The 21873-nt window shown below is 44.5% G+C and overlaps 1 protein-coding gene across 6 annotated transcripts in view; it reads right to left on the bottom strand.

Moving 5' to 3' along the window:
- Positions 1-21873, bottom strand: part of KALRN (kalirin RhoGEF kinase) — a 473348-nt gene that overhangs the window by 67358 nt on the left and 384117 nt on the right. Inside the window, exon 1 of one of the 6 annotated variants that reach the window (XM_083865424.1) lies at positions 10290-11137. The exons of the other annotated variants lie outside the window; for them this stretch is intronic. Within the exon in view, the coding sequence (XP_083721550.1) occupies positions 10290-10377 (88 nt within the window). The 5' untranslated portion in view covers positions 10378-11137. Of the gene's footprint in view, positions 1-10289; positions 11138-21873 lie in introns of those variants that run through there. 6 annotated transcript variants of the gene reach the window in all.

Genomic DNA, 21873 nt, shown 5'->3' with positions numbered 1-21873 from the left:
GATGAATTAAGTGATGAATGAAGTTAACGCAAACAGCGGTTTGGAAATAAAACACACAGATAAGAACTGCTGGTGCTTGTGACAGTTTGCTCTTTGAACACAGCACAGGGAAATGGCTAAGCAGCTCAGAGACTTTTAACTGAACACTCAAGACTATCAGTTAGGTTTGTGGAAAGCTTTAATTCATTCAGCTTAAGTAGGAAAACCAGAACACCACTTGCTGTCCCATATAACAGGCTCACGCGATCTGTGTCTTAGTTTTTCATTTGACAGCTCGGCAGGGAGCAGCTCTGTCAGGAAGCTTCCCCGTGATACCAGTCAACAAGTTTATCAAATTTCAGGTGACAAAGTCACCACTACACTCTATCTGCGTCAGCAGGAAGGATGGACAGGAACTTGAAGTCTCAGAGAGCATCTGCTACATGGGAACAGGAGAGCTCGCTCTCTGCAGCACCCTGCCGAGGTCTCAGCACTCTGAAGCTGTGCCAGTGCCTTGACCCAGACACCAGCCTTCCCAGTGAGGCTGGTCCTAAGAAACTGATTGATTGTGACATCTGAAGGGCCATGCAGAGCCACCCACAGCTTTTATGGTGCTTACATCACTGCTCCTTACCAGCAGCCGCCTTATGGAAAAAAAAAAATCTACATCCAGCTTTGCAGAGATGTAGAGAGGTGCCCCACATAAACTGTTTCATTCCCTTCTGCATCATCAAGTCTCATTGCAAACAGCTGTAAAAATGCTCTACCAAGCAACATGTCTAATAAACTTCCATTAAAGAAGCCATCTTGTCTATTGCCAAGTGGTTCCTTTCTTTTGGCTCCATCTTTCAAAGGAATCAGGAAAAAGAAACACTTGAACACAATGGCAAGTAGCAAAGGTTCTTTGATTCTACAAAGGCTTTGTCAAATACAGGTGACCTGTTACTGCATTTTAAGATGTCTGATCACATCTGCCTGATAGTTTAGTATCTCCAGGACAAGTCACTGCAGTGAATATTCAGCAAGCATCAGCTTTTCAATGTTTGTCTGGAGCTTGTCTTGCTGTAGTCTTAAACACACTGCCAGATCAAATTTTACAGCAACACAGCTCTGAGCAGCTACTGCCCTGCCATGAGCAGTTTGGAATGCTCCAGCTTGGGTAATTTCTCTGATGATAAGACAAAGTCAACTAAGATGTTGCTCTCTGTTCAGCACCTGTGCCCTGGCAGGAGCTGTGTTCTGCTACTGTGGAGCTGAAGTTACCACTAACATTCAAAGCATTTGCCTCCTTCTTGCCTAAAGCTATGATTTTCCTTCTGCCGTCCTAGAAAGAATCCCTGTTGATTAATATTTATTCCATTTCCTAGTGAAATCTATTCAGCCCCCACATGCTTCAGCTGAGAGTGATGTTTGAACATTGTGTTGATCCTCAGAGTTCAAACTGCAGAAGGTACAAAGAATACCAGACTTGAGGCACTTCAATGGTATTCACTGTGAATCATCATTTTACATTGTACCACTCAGACACATTTGGATCTAAAATACATTTGCATTTCTAATTAAAACAGATTATCATTAGTAACTAAAGAATGTCTCAAATCAGAATCCCTAGGCCATAAAAGCTAATTGCATGATGCTAAAACTGGATTTCAAAAATATACATATTATACCCCCTGCAGGATTAATTAGGCAACATCTCTTCAAAAGAGTTCTCCAAAGTGTATTTATTCAGCATGCGGTGAAATTATACTGGTTGTGCAACACTTCCCATGGCCTGCCTTGGATCACGCTCCTGTGGCAGGGGAGAGCTGGAGCCTTGTTATCAGGGGTGCTCAGCATGGACAAATTGGATTCAGGAGTGCAATTGATGAGCAGGGACATGGGAGCAGGAACTGCAGCTCTGGCCACAATCATCCAGCACCCAGGAAAAAGGTGATCTGGGGTATGTGCATGATGTGCTCCCCATGACATGCAGGCCTACAAAAAGGCTGAAATCAACTGGTCAATATGAATCTGGAAGCTGTAACTGCTGATGATCTGATGCTCAGTTGGTCACTGGTTTCCTACACGACCTCAAGGAAGGTCTTAAGTGTTGACTGAGCTGTAATGTGTTTTCAGAGAGGTTATAGCTGTACCATGTATCTTGAGGAAGTGAGAAACCTCTGCTCACCAAATCTGCATGTGCCTTATGAAGGGAAGAGAAAAAAACCTTGGCTGCTACAGTCTGTATTTGTAATTGTCAGCAAGCTTCAAGTACATGAAAAAGTGTCCTCAGAAGATTTAGCTGTAGCTGGGGATGTGCCAGATGAAGACACCTCCATGGTCACTGAATCCAGTCCCTTATCATCAGGGGCCATAGCCCATCACTTTCCTAAATGTTCACTTCAATGTTTTCTTGTGCAAGTGAACAAGAGATCTTTGCTCAAAACTCTCACATAGACTGTACTTGCCCTTTCCTGTACACAGAGACTTTAAATTTCCATGTTTAACTTACAACCTTCCAATGCAAAAGATAATAATCTCCAGCAGAAACCACCTACTGGTTCCTCAGGGTGATGTTTGCTAATGGGTTCCCAGCAGGTCTGGCTCCCAGGCTTCACCCCCTTATGGAACTTCACAGCCTGGAATGTTATTTTGCAGGGGATCCAAGATTTCAAAGCTGTTGAGCTGTCCCAGGACTAGCAATGGCTGTACCACATGGGGCAACCAAGTGCACTGGGATGCAATAAGGGCAACAGAATAGCAATTACTAACTCATCATGTGGCAACAGACAAAACAGGAGACACACTTTTTCCATTTTCCAAAAGTAGCCATGGTTTCTATATAGTAAAGGAGCACCCACAACCATTGGGAAGTACTGGGAAGTCAGGGAGTAAAATCCAGTCAGGACTTTCTGCAACATGATCTTATTTGTGCAACATTATCAAAAAATAAATGCCAAATACATAAACTAAAGTGTATACAATGGGTTTCTCCCCATCAAAGAGAAGAAACCCTATGGCTGTTCTATTATTAACTGCTGCAATTCAGCTAGCAGGTTCTACTTTTCATCTCATTAGAACTTCACTGGAGACATTTCCATATTTTTGTCCTCCTCATATGAATGAAGCCCAGGTGATGTGTGTGATTCCCAAGTTCTCAGCCTGCCAGGGAGAGCATTGTGGGGCTGATCCGGGACAGAGGCTGCAGGATTCTGAAGCAGGTCAAACTCAACAGGAGACCCAATGGGAATCCCTAACTACCTTTAATTCAAGGACTGGTTTGTGTTTCAGCATAAACAGCCACATCAAACAACAGGAGCTAAGGGCAAACACATAAATTTTTGTTTTGTGGTTTTCCAATGGCAAAGAATGGTCAAAGGAGATGATTTCAAGCTTATCTCATTAGAGATAATTTCACTATTTTTAATAATTCTTTACATGTCCTGAAGTCCTACTTGTGATCTATGCATCTTTTTAAAGAAAACATCCAGATGTGCTTCTATAGTTATATTAAAAAGTAACTTCACACGACACAGAACTGTGTGATGCAATATTAGCAATTGAACTCTTCTGCAATAGCAACTGATGCAGTGGCTAAACTGGCAGAAAATTGGATTTCCTTACTGTACTGAAAACCACAGGATCTGTAGATCCCTGCTGTAATCACTAACTGCCCAACCAATTCCTCTCTTTTGAAAAGAAATTGCAACTTTTGCCAAATACGAAAATGCTTTCATAAAGCCTGTTAACAGACAAGAATTAGACTGAAATGTAACAGTGTTCTGGTGTGCTTGGGAAGTATCTTGATGCTATTTTTAGACTGAAAACTTTGGAAGTTTGAGGGTTTTAAGTTTGAAATGATAGATTAGTTTTCCTAATGCACACACAAGTTTTAACAAGGTGTGTGCTGAAACATAACAGTTTGGGAAAAAACCCAAACAAAATCCTCCTGGGGTCATGTGAAGTAACTGCCCTTTTTGTTTCACTTCAAAATGGAGAGACTTTATTTCAGCATCCGTGCATTGAATTCCTGAACAATACATCTATCTGGCACTTATTTTATAGGAAAACAGCATGTTTAATTACCCCACCTCTTCACACTGAGCAGGGAGTTACCCAAGCTATATTTTTCACAATTATCTGTTCCCTCTTCCTAAGAATAAAGTCTCCTTTCTTCAGGTTTTTGACAAGATGAATAAACAATAAAGCCTTGTGGGTTCTTATATGCTCCTTGGAGTGAACGGGAAGTTTTGGAGCTTTGCCTGCATAAAAGCAAATCCCATGTTTCTTTAAAGCTGGATGAATTTATAAAAGTTGAAAACAACATACCAGTCTGAAAAATAAGGAACCCCACCATGTATTCACGCCCAGACTAGTAACTGAAAGCTGATGTTTAGAGAAGCTCTTGCTATCTCTTTTTCACATATGAATTAGTATCTGAAAGTTTATTTTCTGTACCAGTTCTGTTGCATCTTGTATATAACCACATGTCAAAAGACTGCAAGATTAGTCACAACAGGGAGACATGAAGCCAGGGGTTGAGGAGCTAGCTTGTATCAGCAGTGGCATGTAACTTTCAAGAGAGAAAATAGTAACACTATTATTGCTTGGCTCTTGGAAACTAAGAGAAAATAGCTAAAGCATCCCAACACTGGCACTGACATGATAAACATTCGATTTACAGAAAGTGGCTGGTGGCAGATGAGAGAAGTGGGCACAAAGTCATGTGCAGCAAGCAGCACTTCTGAAAATCTCAAACCTTCTGTGCCCTTGGACACTTTATATTTGACAGGACTCATACAGACCCACTGAAAACGTGACCTGCTCTATCTATGAACAAGGTTCCTACCCTCAAGAAGCCCTCCTGCAAACAGGTAAGATTTAACAAAACTAAGTAACCCTACAATGAACTCACTGTTCCAGCAGAGCAGTGGCCATGGCTCTCCTTTGAGTGTCCATATTCAGAGGTTACTCATCATCCCCAGGACTTCTCCTGAACTCCTCCTATGTGTCACTGCCACACAAATGCTAAGAGGTTCAGAATAGTGAGTCTGTTTACCCCAAAAGACTGGCAAGGGACTGTCAGTCATGCTTTTGGGACATGCTTAACTGAGGACTGTGTGACAAGAGGGTGTAGAGCAGGTGTGAGAAAGCAGTTTCACACCAACAAAGAGTGATTTTTTTATTTTCTTTTTTTGCTTCACCTTGTCATGTTAATCCTGCTTGCTCAACTGAGCAGCATTTTCATCAACTCTTTTGTCCCTTCCAATAACTCTGCTATGACCTATTCTGCTATGACCTATTCTGACTCCTGACTCAGCCTGCAGAGGTGGGAAAACACAGGACTTGGAAGAGAAGTCCATGTTCCTGTCATGGGCTAACCAGTTTTCTCTTAATAGAACTGGAAGAAAATAACAACAACTCTTGCAAACCTCTCCACAGCCATTTGCTCATGAATTTGCCAGGACAAAAAGCAGAGCTCAACTCTGGCATGAGAGGGAGAGAGACTGCCTACAGAAGACCAGTACACTTGATCCTCTTGACTTTGCTGAGATACAACTAATGAGCAACAGATGAACATCACCCAAGGAGTTTATTTGGGAAACCTAACAGTTTCCTCATATTTCTCATTCAAGAAAGACCAGGAAGCTAAGCAAGCTTTGGTTGACACCCTTTATTTTACTATTGTTTTCTCCTCTGCCTCAATTTTGACAGAGCTGCTTTGGCCATGCATTCCATTATGCTTTACACAGTGCAACCATGGCTCAGCCTGGAGCACTAAATAAAATATGTTCAAATTAGGAAATGTTATGGGCTTGAATATATTACTGCAGATCACCCTCTTACTACCACTGAGCACAAAGGTACCAGTTCTCTCAGCAAAGCTCTGCAGCTCCCTGTAACAGTGTCAGCACCTTCTATAAAAAGCACCATCAGATCTCACTTTTTACCTAATGAAGAAATAACTTTTATTAATGTGCTGTTGACAGCCCTTGTGATGATGCTCGTTTTCTTAACTTCCCGTTAAGGCTCTGTTTCTGCCCAGCTGGGAAAGATGTACAGGCTGGCTTGCTGAGCCCCCTTCACTGCACAGAAGTCACTATCACTCTGTCAAGACAAGCTTTCTTTTTTAATCTTACAGCAAAAATCCAGTTACAAATCAAATATTTACACAAGAAGAGGAAAAGGAAAGAAGGAAGGAAAGAAATAAAAACAAGACAGAAAGACAGAAAACTGCAGAAAGAAACCAAAAGTGTTAGGAGATAGGACAAGCCAGAGGGACATTTAAAATAAGAGCTTTACCAAGGGCTTAGCACCAACAGAAATCCACTCAACCTTTCAACTTTTACAAACTGAAATTTAAGGTGTGACATTCAGATTAAGTTTCTTTTGTTCTGAAATTAGAAGTTTGCACACAACCAGCAGCCAACTCAGAAGAGCAACTGCTCGAGGAGCCAGAAGACGTGTTCTTTATTGAAGCCAATACAACACATCCATTTAAATCCATCCTCCTGGTTTCTGGCTACCTTCAAGTAGAAAGTGTACTATATTCTCACCTGAAGCTACGCTGCAGCCATATAATATTACTCATTTGAACTCTAAAGTTATTCTGACAATTAATTATTTTTAACCACAGACCCTTTTCCTTGTCTGTACCTGGTACACTCACAGCCAGCTCAAGTCCAGTAGATAGGAACATCTGTCTCTCTGTGCTCAAAGAAAAGCATTTCATACACCTTGTTTGTGCTTTCCACCCTCCTGGTGTCCCTTAGGGCACTGAGACCCCAGCATGCTCCACTGTGGGCTAGAATTGAATGAGTTGAAGTACTGCAAAAAAAAAGTCCCCTAAATAAGGCCCCAGGTTTAAGGCAGCACAAAGAATTTAATTTCCAGGTTAAATCTGAGACACTGCTAGTCTTTACAGCTCCCTGTGCATCAGAGCCTGGAATTTAGTCTCACCCAGTGTCCATGTTCCCACTCACTGATGAGCTTCAAAGCCCTGTGCAGAAGGTAGTGCAGAGGAATGGCACTCACACACTGGACTTGGCTCTGTGCTTGAAGGCAACAAAGTTTTGATCTCACATCCAAGGCATGCAGCTGACCATTTGCTTTAGAAAAGGCATTTCACAAGCAGGAATCCCTCCCATCTCTTTATTTTCCCTCTTGAAATAATCTCTAATAGAAACCACACAGATAACTCAGGAGATAGGCTTCATGTTAAAAAAAAAGGCATATTCAATTGCAAATCCTAAGCTGATTTCTAAGGAGAGTTCAATAACTTTCTAGCTATCAGAAGAGCATCAGAATTTGAGCCCTCTTACCAGGGACAGTTTTGCAGCATTATGAAGTATCCTGTTACACTCGGTCACTTTGCACTTCTGCATTTAGGAGATACAGCAAAAATCCTTGTTTGCACACTCTTGGCTCAGTAAGGCCACTGGCCTAAAGACTATGCAAGTGTGCTGCCCTAACTACCCCTTTTTATGGCTGAAGGCAAGTGACAGACTCTTGCTCTGAGGCACTCCTATATTAGGATTCATATCTCTCTATACCACAGAACAGAGAAGTAGTCCTTATTTAGTTCCTGCAGGCAACTATCAGGGTCAGAGCAAAATTGCAAATGGTACTGTCACTTGCTTTCTCTGGATGGATCCCAACAGCTCTGTACATGGGCAAAGCTGACAAGATCACAAACTACCAAGAGAAACAAGCAGAAACGCAGCATCAAGATCTCTACTGCTGCAATAGACAGTGGAATACTAATGCAAAAGAGTTTGAGTCATCTGTCAAAATCCTTCAGAGAAATGCCCAGTTACACAAAACTTACGTATTTCATGATACACAGGGGACCTGGGGTTTGGGTTTTCTCAGCTCTGCATTATTGCTGCTATTTAGGAGATCAAGCATCCACATCACTTCCAAGCTCCATGGGAAGCAATGATGCAGCTCATACCAACTATCTGAGCACAAAACCTGTGTTTGACACAGAAAGCAGGCTCATCTTCCCTATTTCTCTCACTGGACATTTCTTATCCACACAACAAGACCTACTGAGTTATTGCCAAAGATCAAGGTACATTAGGCACTGGCACCAGGAAAAAGCAGGGTCGAATTTCCAAAGGAAAAGGTAAGGTCACATATAGGGCAGCACTGAGAACAGCTCTGAGATGCTTCATGTCCATTTCAAATACAAACTACAGTCACCTATTTGTACTGTGAGACTGAGATCAGTGAGAAGCCCTGGGATAACGAGTGTCTTCCCACAGGTGAACAGTGACAACACAGAATACATGAAGTTAGAGCTTTAAAGCTCTGGTTGCTACATTAAAACATCTTCAAGCTAAATGGGAGAAGCTGCCAACAAGGGCACACTGATGCTGTAATCTGGGGCACCTGGATCCCTTGTCAAACATCAGGTTTGGTACCTTAAATTCAGGGAGTATTTCCACCATCTCTGGTTTTCCTTAATAAATACAACACGACAGACAGCCTTTTAGAACTTTTCACCCAAAGTTTACAACCCAAGTTTTACAACCAAGAACAAGAAAGAAGTAAATCAATCTGTATCACAAAACACTTTTTGTTACCAACCCAGTAAACTAGAACTGCAAACACAGTTAACATTTCAACTGGAGAGAGAAGAGCCAGCTGTTTCCCCTTCCCCCTTCTCGAGACCTCTGTAGGCAGGACAAGCAGTGGGGAGATTTTAATCCGCTGGAATCAACATTTTGAAGACCAGAGCCCTGTTACAGAGCTTGAATACTGCTCTAGCCTGCTGCATGGGCCAACACATTAAAGCACAGGCTGTCCAAGAGACTTGGCTTCCACAGTGGTTTAGTACCACAACCTTTCTGCAGGCAGCCCTACCCCTACAACCAGATTACATGTTCCTTCTTAAAGGCTGCAGAACAGCAGGGTGTTGTGTACTGACCTCAGGAATCACTTCCTTGGCACGAAGTGGTTCGTTCTCCCCAGACTAAAAAAGAACATATCTTACGAAGTGGTGGCAAGCTCCATCACCAGTTAGTTTGCTGCTGTCACCACAAGAAGTGTGACTAACTCAGTAACTGGGGAAAGAGGGCTCCTGCATTGCAATTGTGTGCCCCAAGAAATGAGCAGGCCCACCCATCCTCAATGTCATCTTTATCTGCTTTTTGTTGTTTATTTGATAACTCTGGAAAAGACTGCATTTGAAAGCTTTAGTTATTAAAAAAAAAAAAAAAAAAATAAAAAAGTCAAGTTTTGTTCAGGGCATTTTGCTTGGCCATTCAGAGAACAGGAAACATCGAAATACCACAAGCAGATCTTTGAAAAACCTCCTATTATCCAGAAAAAGTCCAAAGAGCCATATCGCAGCATAAAGACTGCAGGCTGCAAAACCTTCAGCCAATGCATCTGAGCTCTGCTGTTCCACATAAAAGCCAGATTTTGGTTTTATTTTTACAAGGCACTCCAGCTGCCCTGGCTTTCCCACATCTCTCTCAGCATTTCAGCTCAGCCAGCTTCCCCAGACCTTCCCCCCTCGCCATTCAGAGATTTGTGAACTGTGAGAAACAGATGTTCTCAAAGCATTTTGCTCCTACTCGAGCCCAAGAAAGACTAGAAAGGAAAGGGGGGGGAAGAAAAAAAAAAAAAATCATTTAAGCAAATATTTCTCCCCGCCCTACTGACCCTACAGTCCCAGAGTGTTTCCTACCAGCAACGATAAAATGTGAAACTATAACTGTAAAACTGTATCAACTCCTGCCGGCGCCCGCTGTCCCCGTTACCGGCTCATCCGCCGCTGTGCCCGCGCCCGAGGGCACAACTGTCCCTCTCTGTCCCCGGGCCAGGGGCACCGCTGTCCCTCTCTATCCCAGGGGCCAGGGGCACCGCTGTCCCTCTCTGTCCCCGGGCCAGGGGCACCGCTGTCCCTCGCTGTCCCCGGGCCAGGGGCACCGCTGTCCCTCTCTCTCCCAGGGGCCAGGGGCACCGCTGTCCCTCGCTGTCCCCGGGCCAGGGGCACCGCTGTCCCTCTCTATCCCAGGGGCCAGGGGCACCGCTGTCCCTCTCTGTCCCCAAGGCCAGGGGCACCGCTGTCCCTCTCTATCCCAGGGGCCAGGGGCACCGCTGTCCCTCGCTGTCCCCGGGCCAGGGGCACCGCTGTCCCTCTCTATCCCAGGGGCCAGGGGCACCGCTGTCCCTCTCTATCCCCGGGCCAGGGGCACCGCTGTCCCTCTCTGTCCCCAAGGCCAGGGGCACCGCTGTCCCCGGAGGGACGCTGCCCTGCCGAGTGCACGGCTGATCCCCCGACCCCTCAGCAGCCCCCCACGCCGGGCCCCACCGACCTGTGCAGCAGGAGCAGCAGCAGCAGCACTTCGCCAGGAGCCATCCTACACCGGAGCGGGCGGGATAGCCGCGCCTGCCCGCTTTCATGCTGCCTTCGGGCTGCTCATGGCAAGGAGCCGCCGGCCCGCTTGCGAAAAACAACAAATCTAACAATAATAAAAATAATAAAAGGCCCTAAAGCAAAGCAAAAATAAAAAAGGGAGGTGTAAGCGGGCTGGCAGCGCGGCAGAGCCGCTCCGGCCGCGGCGCCGGCAGCGCTGTCCCCGCCGAGCCCCGCGCGCTCCTCCGGGGGCGGCGCCTGCAGCGGGGGCGGCCCGGCCGGGGAGGAGGGGGCTGCGCCCGGCCCGGCCCCCGCCGCCGCTTGCGAGGGGAAAAAAAGCGCTTTTCGGGAGTAAGAAATGCAGAACTGCGGTATCTGCGCCCGAGCAGGCGGTATCCGAGATGGGGAGCGAGGAATAAAAACTGCCCCGGAGGAAGTTTGCTAAAGCGCTGATACGTTGTGGATGGGGGGGTTACACCAAAGCCTTTAAAAGGCAAAACTTGCATTGCTGTGTTTTTTTTTTTTTTTTTTTAAACTTCACAATGTTCTTGGCTTCCCTCCCCGCCCCCAGTGCCATTCCTTAACTTAAGCATCTGACAGCTAAAACTCTTTACAAGTGGCTGAAAATACTGCGCAGCCGGCTGTGGTCCCGAGGGCTCTGCCTGCTTCCTGCAGCACAGACCTGCCTGGAGCACTGCAGAGGGAATGCCTGCCCTTCTGACACACGGACCAAGACACTCGAGATCCAGAGGCACAGCTTGCTTTGGAAGGTGCCAGCCTGTTGTGTCAGGATTTCCCACCTAAAGCATAGAAAACTGGAGGTGCCAAAACCATCCTGAACCTTGCTGGAAGGCAGCTGGTAGGAGAGGTTGGGCAGGATTCCAGAGCAACAGCATCATAGTTTTGCACTCTTGCATCAAAAGCTGAACAAACCCAACAAGCCACTTCTCCCAGGCAGACAGGTACTGAGAGGGAAGAGCAGAGGGGAGATGTGCCATGCTTTGTGCCACTGTGTGCCAGGGCTTCAGCCTGAGTGGGCATGGCTCTACTGGTGCCACAGACTGCTGATCTGGACTAAGGATTTTGGTAATGGCTTTGGGGTAAGTGCCACTCCCAGGGGGCCAAAGGCCATTTCTGGACAGGAAGGGAGGGCTGGGGACATGGCAGAATGCTCACAAACCCACCTCAGGTTGCACCTGTGTGGTGGGTGCTGTTGTCCAGGGGCAGGCCTGGGCTGAGTGATTCCATGTAACCCTTGGGTGGGATCATGCAGACCCTGAAGGACTCTTGGCAGAAAGACCCCAGTACCTGGTGCCAGGAGAGGGACAGAGACCCTCCCTCCCTGAGAGACTCCCTGCATCACACTGGTAAATATGAAACCTTCCCGCTTCACTTCTGGCTGCTCTGCAGGAACTGTTCTTTGACTACAGCCTCACTGGAAGGACTGAGAACCTTGGAACATGCCTAAAGCATGCAAATTTTCCTGCCAATGCCCTTGAGCACCAAGGTGTTTTCAGTATGAGAACAAAGGCCACTGTAACTGTTTCCCATTTGCTGTGTGTTGTGTCTTTCTTTGACTTGGGTCTTTGCCTATCTGGGAGCTGCAAGGGAATGTCTCCAGGGTGCACTCAGGGCTCTCGTGCCTGTAGTAGGGAGATAATATGTCACACATGAAGCAGAAACCACAGCTGCAGCCAGAGGAGGAAAAGATGGGCTGGGAACTAGCTGGGACACCCTCACCTTCTGCACTTCTTCTTTTCTGTGTTTGTCCCTGCCATGGCTCTCCAAGCAGCAGCTCAACTCAGGTCCTCTGAGTGATTCAGGAAACTTTCAGCAGGGCTCTTCTGAGAAGGCAGCTCCTCACTTCTCTGCTTTCTACTTTGAACTGCATCTCTCTTTTCAAACCCACCTTTTCACAGCATGCCAACCTCTTGCTCCATGGGCTGGCTGCCCCCACCTGTTGTCAGCCTGCTTCGTGCAAGCTGAAAATGGGTAAGGTCTTCACTGGTATTTCACTGCTCATGTGGCATCTGCCCAAACCTGCAATACAGGACCTGAGGCAGGAGCAGGCCATACACAGCACCTGCTTTGACAGATCCCAGCTCTTGGTGGGTTTTAAAAATCATCTTAAGAAAACCTTTAACACCCCTCACTTAAGAAACTAGGGATCAGCCTAAGCTGTTCACCTCTAGCATTTCACGTCTAAATTCCCGTGACTCCTGGAAGAGTTGTCCACCCTGAGGAACCTTGTGGGTTTCTTCCAGCTCAGCATATTCTGTGACTCTGTGTGAGCCTGGAAGCAGGGCCTGGCATAGAGGGGGGAGCCTGGGGGGGGAACTGGGCTGATCAGAGCCATCAGCTGAGAGCCACAATGGTGGAAAAACATGGAGAGAGTGCCAGCAGAGACACCACAATAACCTTGCCAGAGAATGAGACTTTGCTAAACCAGTGAACCATGGACATGGAGTCTGAGACTGTGAGGAGGGTTAGGAAGCAAGGTCATAGCACTTGTAATTGCAGCCAAACTTTAAAACATAATTAAGGTGCAATTTCAGGTCTTAAAAAGCCTTCTTGCCTAATTAAAACAGAATTGAAGTAATTATTGTGGGAGGAAGCAGGCTCTGCCCCTCCCCAATCTACAGTTCCAGCAGTGTTGTGAAGGTTATCTCTATAAAGTTGCTCTTTAAAAACACATACATCCACTCACTGATGAATGATGGAATAAATATTTCACAAAATAAGGCTGAAAACCATATTCTTAATAACCACACCACATCAATTAGCTCCTATAAAGGAGAGGAGGAGACATGCTGTGGGCAGTCTAGTTCAGCTCCAGCCCCAGCTGGGAAAAACATCTGCCAGCAGCAGCAAATAGGCACTATGCTGTCAACTGCACTGAGTCTGTAGCTTCACGTAGGGAATTCAGCTTTTAGGATGTAGAAGTGTTGCAGAGATTATGTGGGGGTGGAAATCTGTGCAGCCCACTTGGCCCACGGTGAAGGGCAAGGAGTTTCTTGTCTGGGGCTAGATTATTGGGCAGGAAGAATTTACATGTGACTGTGGTCCATGAATTACCAGTATGTCCCCTGACAAGGAAAACATCCCTGCCCCTGCTCTAACCTGCACCTGAATCAAAGAATAGAGTCATAGAGTGGTTTGTGTTGGAAGGGACCTTAAAGGTCATCTCATTCCAACCCTGCTGCCATAGAGAGGGGCACCTTACACTTGATCAGGTTGCTCAAAGTCCCATCCAACATGGCCTTGAAAACTTGGCAGCCACAATGTCTTCAGGCAATCTGCTCCAGTGCCTCACTACCATCACAGCAAAGAATTTCTTCCCAACATCTAACTTAAATTTCTCCTTTTTTACTTTAAAACCATTCCCCCTTGTCTTATTACTGTCTGCCTGTGTAAAAAGGCACTCTCCCTCTTTGCTATAAACCCCCTTTACTGGAAGGCTGAGTCACAGGAGTTCTTTAAGGAAACATCTCCTGGCACCACACTCCAAATGCTCCAATCATTACCTGAAGTGAAGTGAAGAAGAAAATTTTATGGCCCTGACTGGCTGCATCTGAAGCTAAGTCTATTAGCAGTGTGCCTGCACCATGGGCCATGTGTGCTGCCCTGCCCAACACCGATGACAGACGGGAAGTCATCTCAGTCTAATGTCAGGATGACAAGGAAATTACTTCTGTCTACTCTTAAATACTCCTTTAGAAATTCCCCAGGCATATGAGTTACTTTCATATGAAATCTGAGATGGTCTGTATAAAGTACTGTGATTGTAGAGGGGAAATAAGTTCTAATAGTTTTACCCTGCCTTCCTGAGAAAAATTTGGGGTGAAAGATGGAAAACAATTTTTTTCACTGCTTTCAGTGCTCCCTCACACCTGCAGCAGGTGTTTTATTTTCTTAGGTTATGAACTGAGGGACCTATCTGAGGGAAACGGGACAAAATAACGAGGGGATGTAAACTGGCATGGCTTCATTTTGGGTCAACACAAATGCAGTGAAATAAGCCTGGCCCAGATTGCCCTGGAGGTCTGTAATGCAGAACAGCAATGACAGTATTTCTCCCATAGTAACAGGTGCTGTTTCCTTCCCCCCATCACATGCATAGGGAGATGAATAATGTAATAGCTGTCAGGAGCATCTGTTCATTACTTATGCAAGTCAATCCTACACTGTGCTTTAGGGTGTAAAGCGATCTCTGCAGAAAATCCATCCCTGTGGACATTACTATCATGGAATAAGATGTACTATGGTTGATTTTTTTTTTTTAATCCAATGAAGCTTAAGTATTAGCTAACCCATTCTTAGGGAGGAATAGCAAACCAACTATCTAACAGAAATAACTGATGGATGGCAAAAGGAAGATGGATTCGTATAGTTTTAAAAACTTTAAATATTTGGTGTGGTTTGCAGTGTCAAAGTCAGTGAAAAGACATGCATGAAATTTAAGTTTTGTTAATAGAGAGAGTTAGGTACCTCTACAGAGCAATTCAGAGGGTGCAGGCAGGACAGCAAAAATGGATGTTCTGAAAACCAGTGAGAACCACTAGGACTTAGCAGAACTTATTTTCAGATTATGGTCTTGCTTCAGTTCATGGAGAAATCAGGAGTTACACTGCAGCTTCAGGAGCCTAGTAGATGCTGGTTTCATAACTCAATCTGTCACTTGCTTTCTGGGTGACTTTAGGGGAAAAAATTACCATTTCATGCCTCAATTTTCCTATGTGAAATAAAAGGATATCAGCATTTCTCATTCCCTTTAAAGTGGTTTTAACCAGAGATTAGACATCCTACACTGAACAACAGGAAGAGCTGTCATTGTTAGCTGTGTCTGGAAATGAGTGTGGCAAAAAATGGTTCTGGCACTATTGGCCTTAAGAATTAGTATTAAAAAACACCTTGATCAATACATCTTGCCTGCAAATGCTACTTGCAAGTCCAGGTAAATCTGAACAACTGGAGGGAAACAGATTGGCAGAGTGAAGCAGTCCTTGCTCAACCAGCACATTTCAGTACATTATTCTTGGCTCCGGCTCCAGCTATTTTCAACAGCACTAAACATTCATTAGATTAAATCAAATGAACCACATTCTTTAAAAATAGCCAGAGCCTTGTCGTGCCAGTTGGAAAAAACAACAAGTTTATTGGGTACTAAAGCAGATAAAATAAATTAAAAATAAATAAATAAATGGAGTTATATTCCCTCCTGGCGCAAGAGAGCACAACTCCAAGGAGAGGTTTTTGGCTCCTCAGTTCAGCACAGTGGTAGGCAGAAAAAGAACATTCTCAACTAGCTAAACCAAACAAATTAAGAAGAAATATAGACAGTCCAGCACAACCTCCACGCTGAACTGCAATGTAGGCATGTATTCAGCAAATGTTAGGATATATCACCCTTATCTCTCTGCTGTGGATGTCAGCACGGGGTGGATTTATGGCAGCTTAGGAGAGTTGCCGTGACCTAACAGCATCCTGGCACACCAACTCTGCTGTAAAGCCAAAGGCCACAGCCAGACCCATCTGCTCTGCTGTGATGGAGCTCACCTTTACATACTGCTCACAGACCTCTCCCTAACATCACAAGCCTCCACTGACACCAGCCTTTCTTCCCTTATTTACAACCCATCTTTCCTCTTTCTCCGCATTCTATTTAGAAGGAAGATCTACAGAAGAAGAGAAGTTGCTTGGAGACTTATCCCCAAAAGTATCTTATAAAGATCATCAAGAAAAGGTGAATGACTGTAGACAGACTAAGATACATGTATTTTCTTTCATGTTATTCAGCCTGTCTCAAGGGAATTTAGATTTGCCCCCCAAATATTCAGATAGGTACAACCCAGGACAGTTTCACCTGTTTTCAGAGTAGAACACGCCTGCAGAACACATATGTCCCTTCAACCTCCAGCCGAACTTTGCCTCTCAGAGATCTCAGAACAGATTCCTACATTGTCCAGTTCCCCTGGTTTCCTGGGCACAGGACCAATTCTCCTATATATACAGCTCCTTCCTAAGGAGTAACCATTTGCTGACAGTGAGCTGCTTAAAAAAACAGTTACAACCTGGTGTAAAGTACAGCCCCATTACCATCCTCCCCAACCTCACTGTAGGCTCACCTGCCCCTGGACTGGCTCTACAGTTCCAGCAAAGTCTTGTGTGAGCAGAGGGGACTTCTCTGACCTGCCAGCAGTACCACCAGATGAGTTATGCTCTGATGAGGCTGCAGCAAAGAGCCTCACCTCACAAACCAGTCTGACCTGGGAGGCCCCGTAAGCGAAACCACAACGCCAGGTTGTGTTGGTACAGTATCCATTGGTTGCTGGGGAGCTGTGCTGGATGGTGGGCACATCCTGAATGACCTACTGGTTAGAATAAAAAAAAACAAACCCAACCCTTCAGCAAGAAAGAGTGAAATAAAAATTTAAAGCAGGTTTGTGTTTGTTTCCTGAAGCACTCATCTCCATTAGAACAAAGACATATCTTTAGGAGTCACAGCAATATGAAATGACAGAAGACAAGAAGCATTAAAGTGCTGCCTTTTGGGCATATTTTGGCTCCTGTCTCACTGTGTTGGGACTTGGTGGGGAAATCAGGAGCCTATCGCAGCCCATCATAATCTGCTTTCCAAGGCGAATAGGAGCCTCACCCACTGGTGCATGACAAAGGTGAGTTGTTCCAGCAACTACAAACTAACAGTGTAACAAAAATATTCCTGGCCTGCTTGTCCCAACTTGCCTGAGGTTGTTCTGTTTGGATGGTAGAAGGCACAGCTGATTTTTCCTTAAATGCCATTTCTTTTTTTAGAGTAAGTTGTTACCTGTTTTGGTTCGTTTGCTTGTTCCTTTGTTTGTTTAATGGAAGAGTATTCAGACTATTTTCCTGAGATATTCTGCAGCAAATTGCAAGTCCTGTTCATCACCTTTCCCCCACCCAGTACCCAACACAAACAGGGTTCAAGGCAAGCTAAAAGAAAAATTTAAAAACTGGCACACATTACTTTCTGCTTAGGCGGGGGGAAATTTTCTCTGTTTGGCCAATCTGGAGGAATTGCACTCAAATTAAAATAAAATTCAATGTCAGTATTGTAAGAGCTTATATTTATTTGGGCCAAATTACTGCATTAACTGTATTTTCCACTTTCCTTTCATTCTAAGGTAAAAAGAATGCAGAGGCGTTCTTACCAGGCAATGTTTAGGATGGCAAAGCTTTCTGATTTACAACACCAGATCTAAGACAAGCATAAAAGAATCTGTAAAGCTGCTATTGAAACTTATGGTGGGTATAAATAACAAGGGCACACATAACAGGCAGCCTGCTGTGCAGAGAATCGAAAAAAAAAAAAAAAGAGGTTTAAAGCTATTTTTATCAGCTGGTGGAATGACTGGCTAGAAAACAACCCTTCTTTTTCCAGTGTGGAGCACCTCTGTCTGCTGTCATTCTTTGGTGTCCATATACCAGCAGTTAGGATATTTTGAAGATGTTAACTCTCTGACAGACAGGATTTCTGCTGATGTTCTGTACAGAAATGCTGCTCCTGGGAATGCCAGCGAGCAATTGCCAGTCTAGCACCCAAAACTCTGGAAATCCCCCTTCTGCGTGGTACTATCAGACATTGCCAAAAGCTGGATTTCTACACATTGGAATTTCCAGTTACCACAAGAGAACACCCTCTTGTCTTTCTGTGAGTTGGACAAGTACACGATGTCATGGAGTACTTTTAAATTCCTATGTTCAGGCAATCTCTTGGTATGTTCCACATTGCATGATAGTTCCATGAGCACTTTGAGTTGTCAAGAGCCAACAGTTCTGCCAAATCCCTTTGTTGCCTTTTCTGTCTCTCCAGGTGCCTGCTCCTTCCTGCTGCTTCCCCTGTGCCAACAGAAATGTTTGTGCAGCCTCACAGAGAATCTGATCCGCAAGTGGATCCAGGTTAAAATTAACCCAGTGGGGAAAAAAAAGGTTTGTTTTAGATCAGTTCCTTGATCTGCCTTCGTTCTCCTGTCGGTATTGCTCAGATTTCACTGCAAAAAGCCTCAAGCTGTGTGGCTGTTGCATCACCTGTACTGCTGTGCCATCTCCTGGTCTGGGTGATCCCACTTGCAGTGGTAGATCCTGGCTGCTCAGGTAGGCACAGGACACATTCCTGCTGCTCAGGGAGGTTCAGCCTTTCTGGTGTGAGACAAAATGGGTACTTCCATCTGGCTGACAATCTTCTGCTCAGCTGAGAGAGGCACTAGCCCCCAGGGCTGCTGAGCTCTGTTGTGCCTGCATGTCTCGTTTTATGACGGCAATCAGAAGCTGATGGGAGAGGAATGAGCATTTTTGCATTTTTACGTGCAGAAAGGCACATCTTTGCCATAATGAAAAGCTGCAGCAGATTGAACATTGCAGAATGTGTCGAGTTCCCAGGTGAAGGCTGTGCCCCAGCAGTTCTCCTGTGGAGCAGCACTGTGTGTGCACAGCACAACCACAGCAGATCTGTCTGAACAAAGGTGCAATGGCCATGACGGTTAGAGGGTGTAAAGCCTGAACTACCTTCACCAGCCATCCGTGCACAAAGCTTTTTTCAATAAGGTTTTTCACAGGTCACATTGGCACCAAGCACCCAGATTCTTCACCCTGCATGAGACCTAATTTGACTTTTCTAGTCAGTGAAAGGAAGAATGTTCTTATTTCACTGAGTAGGAGCCCTGCAGAGTTAATAAGTTCTTCAGTGCTTTTCTGAACAATGCTATTTGGTTCTCAAAGCCAGAATCTGTTCTCTGGTACCTAAATGCAATTCCCACAGATTTCCAAAGAAACTGGATGTATGTTCCTTGGCAAAATGCAGCTATTAACTTAAAATCCTAAAGATTTCCTACCATAAAATCTACAGAGAAAACAAAGAGCTGGGTACAGTCTCGAAGAAGTAAAACTGAAGTGTACAAAGACCTAAAAATACCTTTTAGAACTGTATCTTGAGTTCAAATATTTTTGTGTTCCTCCCTAGTCTAGGAAATAGAAAAATGAAATATGATCAGTGGGTGCTACTGTTGAACTTGTAATCTTTTTGGCTTCCAAAAGCAAAGGGCAATAAAACCCCCTGTCATTTGGCATCAGGCAGTATAATGTTATTGGTGAAAAAAATGGTTCAGTTCATGAAAACAGGAGTCACCAACACTCATGAGCTGTATATTGTCTTGCTAAGGAGAAGAGGTCAGGGCTGCTTTATCAGTGAAGTGTTGGATAGTGTATGATTACTGTTTTTCTTGGAAGGCACACCTTTACTGAGGCTAGAGGCCATCCCAATCTTTCCTACAATATGCAAGCAATTATCTCTATGCTGTGTAAAATTTAATTTGTATTTTGCAAACTCTGTGAAGACAAAAAAAGAGCACTTATTTGACTGCATTACAATTCTGCAGAATCAATGAATGTTCAATGCATTTATGAAGAATAAATGATACAAATGTAAAGTAGCACCTTCTAATAAATGCTTAGGACATCCAAGGACAAGAATGGTTTAACATCTGTTTTCCTGTTCTAGATTGTGAGATACTTTTAAAAACAGATTTAATGAAAATGCAGTCAAATATGGACTCTGCCTTCAAGAAAAGAAAAGTACAGTTCTGGAGCTAAAGACAACAGTTTAATGAAGAAATAATATTCTCTATGAGACCAGCTAATATGGATGGGAAAAGATACAATGGCATTTATGTAAATGACCTCCTGTTCTAGACTTTTAGACCATCATAGTTGCAATAACATTTACTCTACTTTCTAAAATTTGAGATTAATCTGAACTAAGCAAATTTGACATTGTTTCAGGCTCTTTTGCAAAATATGTAACCTGGGAATAAGTGTTCTGACAAAATGCCTGCATAAATGACAGGAAAATCTTGTGTCAGGCTTCTTGTGTCAGGATCAATATTTCAAATCTGTGCAGTGTGCTGAAGCAGATACATAGAAACATAATTTCTATTACTGGGAATACATTATTTAATACACATGTGCTTTGCATCACGGTTTGCCTATTTCCAGCTCAGACCAGTCAGGGAAATGGGATTTTTAGCAGAATTAGTTCACTTCAAAACATGCTCATAAAATAGTTGTTTAAGATTACCAACAGAAGGATCAGCCCAGCAGCATACAGGCCTTGCAGGGTACAAATACCACATTTAGTCCATTTAACTGTCTGGAAGCTGAAAGAGTGGGGAGGCAACATTTTGGGGAAACCAAAATTATCAGTCATTAGTAATTGTCTCTGCAATTCTTGCAATGACCAGTAGTGATAGGTTCAGTCTTTGTGATGGTGCTGTAAAAAGCACATCCACAGTTTGACATTAAATTAGTAGGGATGTCAGGCCTGAACCCGGAAGCAGCAGTTTACTTTTCCTTCATACTTAAACTTTTAAAATTTTAGGGAAAAGGATCAGGCAGTAAGTTACAGAGTATTGAGCAAAGCAGAAAATCCTGAGGAACACCACAACAAGTGGTGGTGCACTGAAGCTGGATACAGAGCAAAAGGCTCAGACAAACAACTCCCATCCCACTCTTCTCCCCATAGTCCTAGTTGGATTATGGTTCAGTGTCCATCTGTGAAAATGCTAAATTTAGTCTGTCCTCAGAGGAAACACAAGACGCAAGTCATGCACATGCTCCTGCTGATCTTTGAGGATGACCTTCCTGTCAGCTCCATGGGCCAAGTGCTGCAGAGCAACCCCCCCTTCTCACCACACTACTGGATTTCAAGACACACAACTAAATACAGAGGAAATAGACTTTACTCAAGAAGCTATTTTTATACCCTTCCTCCAAGTGCTTGTTTTTCACTGGTGGGGCAGAGGTGTGGGGATGCTCTGGCTGCTGGCTTTGGCTCAGAGCTGGTGTAAAACCTTGTGGTACAAACTGAACTGCCTGCTTGCTCTGGTGTCTCTGCACTGCACTGAGGCACCACAGCTCCCATGAGGAGAAGAAACAGAAGGCATCTATATGGTTCCTTTGCAGTTAATAAAAAGATTATTCAGACCATTTTCAGCAGGTGTCTCCCCTGGCTAACTGTGCAGAGCGCTTTGGATAATCCCTGACCTGATCTCTTGACCCTGAGTACCACAGCAGGAGAGCTGAGTCCTTTCTCAGTACAACAACCACGGCTGGGGCACTGTGAGCACTGTTTGTGGTGCTTCAAAGGCCCCTCTCTCTGCTCTGATCCTGCTAACATAAGGGAAGGCTGAGCTCTGCCGTTCTATGAACAGACACGTGCTGGGATCACTGGAGAGCTGGGGACTGCTTTAAAGTCAGGAAGATGCCTCTGGTCTTCCTCAGGCCAAATGGGATGCTGCATAGTCCACATTACACTAGAAAACTATCTCAATTAATTACAAGTCTAATATTTACTCAGTAGAACAGTCTTTGGTCTTTGTGATTTCCCAACAGCTGGGACATCAATACATGAGCAATAAAATTCAAAGTTTCCTTTTCCAGCGTGTGTTTGAAAACAAGCTGGGAAAAAAAGGACCGATGCAGTCTTGTATGCACAGCTGAAGTCCTCTCAA

This window comes from Zosterops lateralis (genome assembly GCF_965231275.1).
Source record: "Zosterops lateralis genome assembly, chromosome: 7".
NCBI classification, from domain to species: domain Eukaryota; kingdom Metazoa; phylum Chordata; class Aves; order Passeriformes; family Zosteropidae; genus Zosterops; species Zosterops lateralis.
Note: the sequence above shows the minus strand (reverse complement) of the source record. Positions and strands in the feature narration are given on the sequence as shown.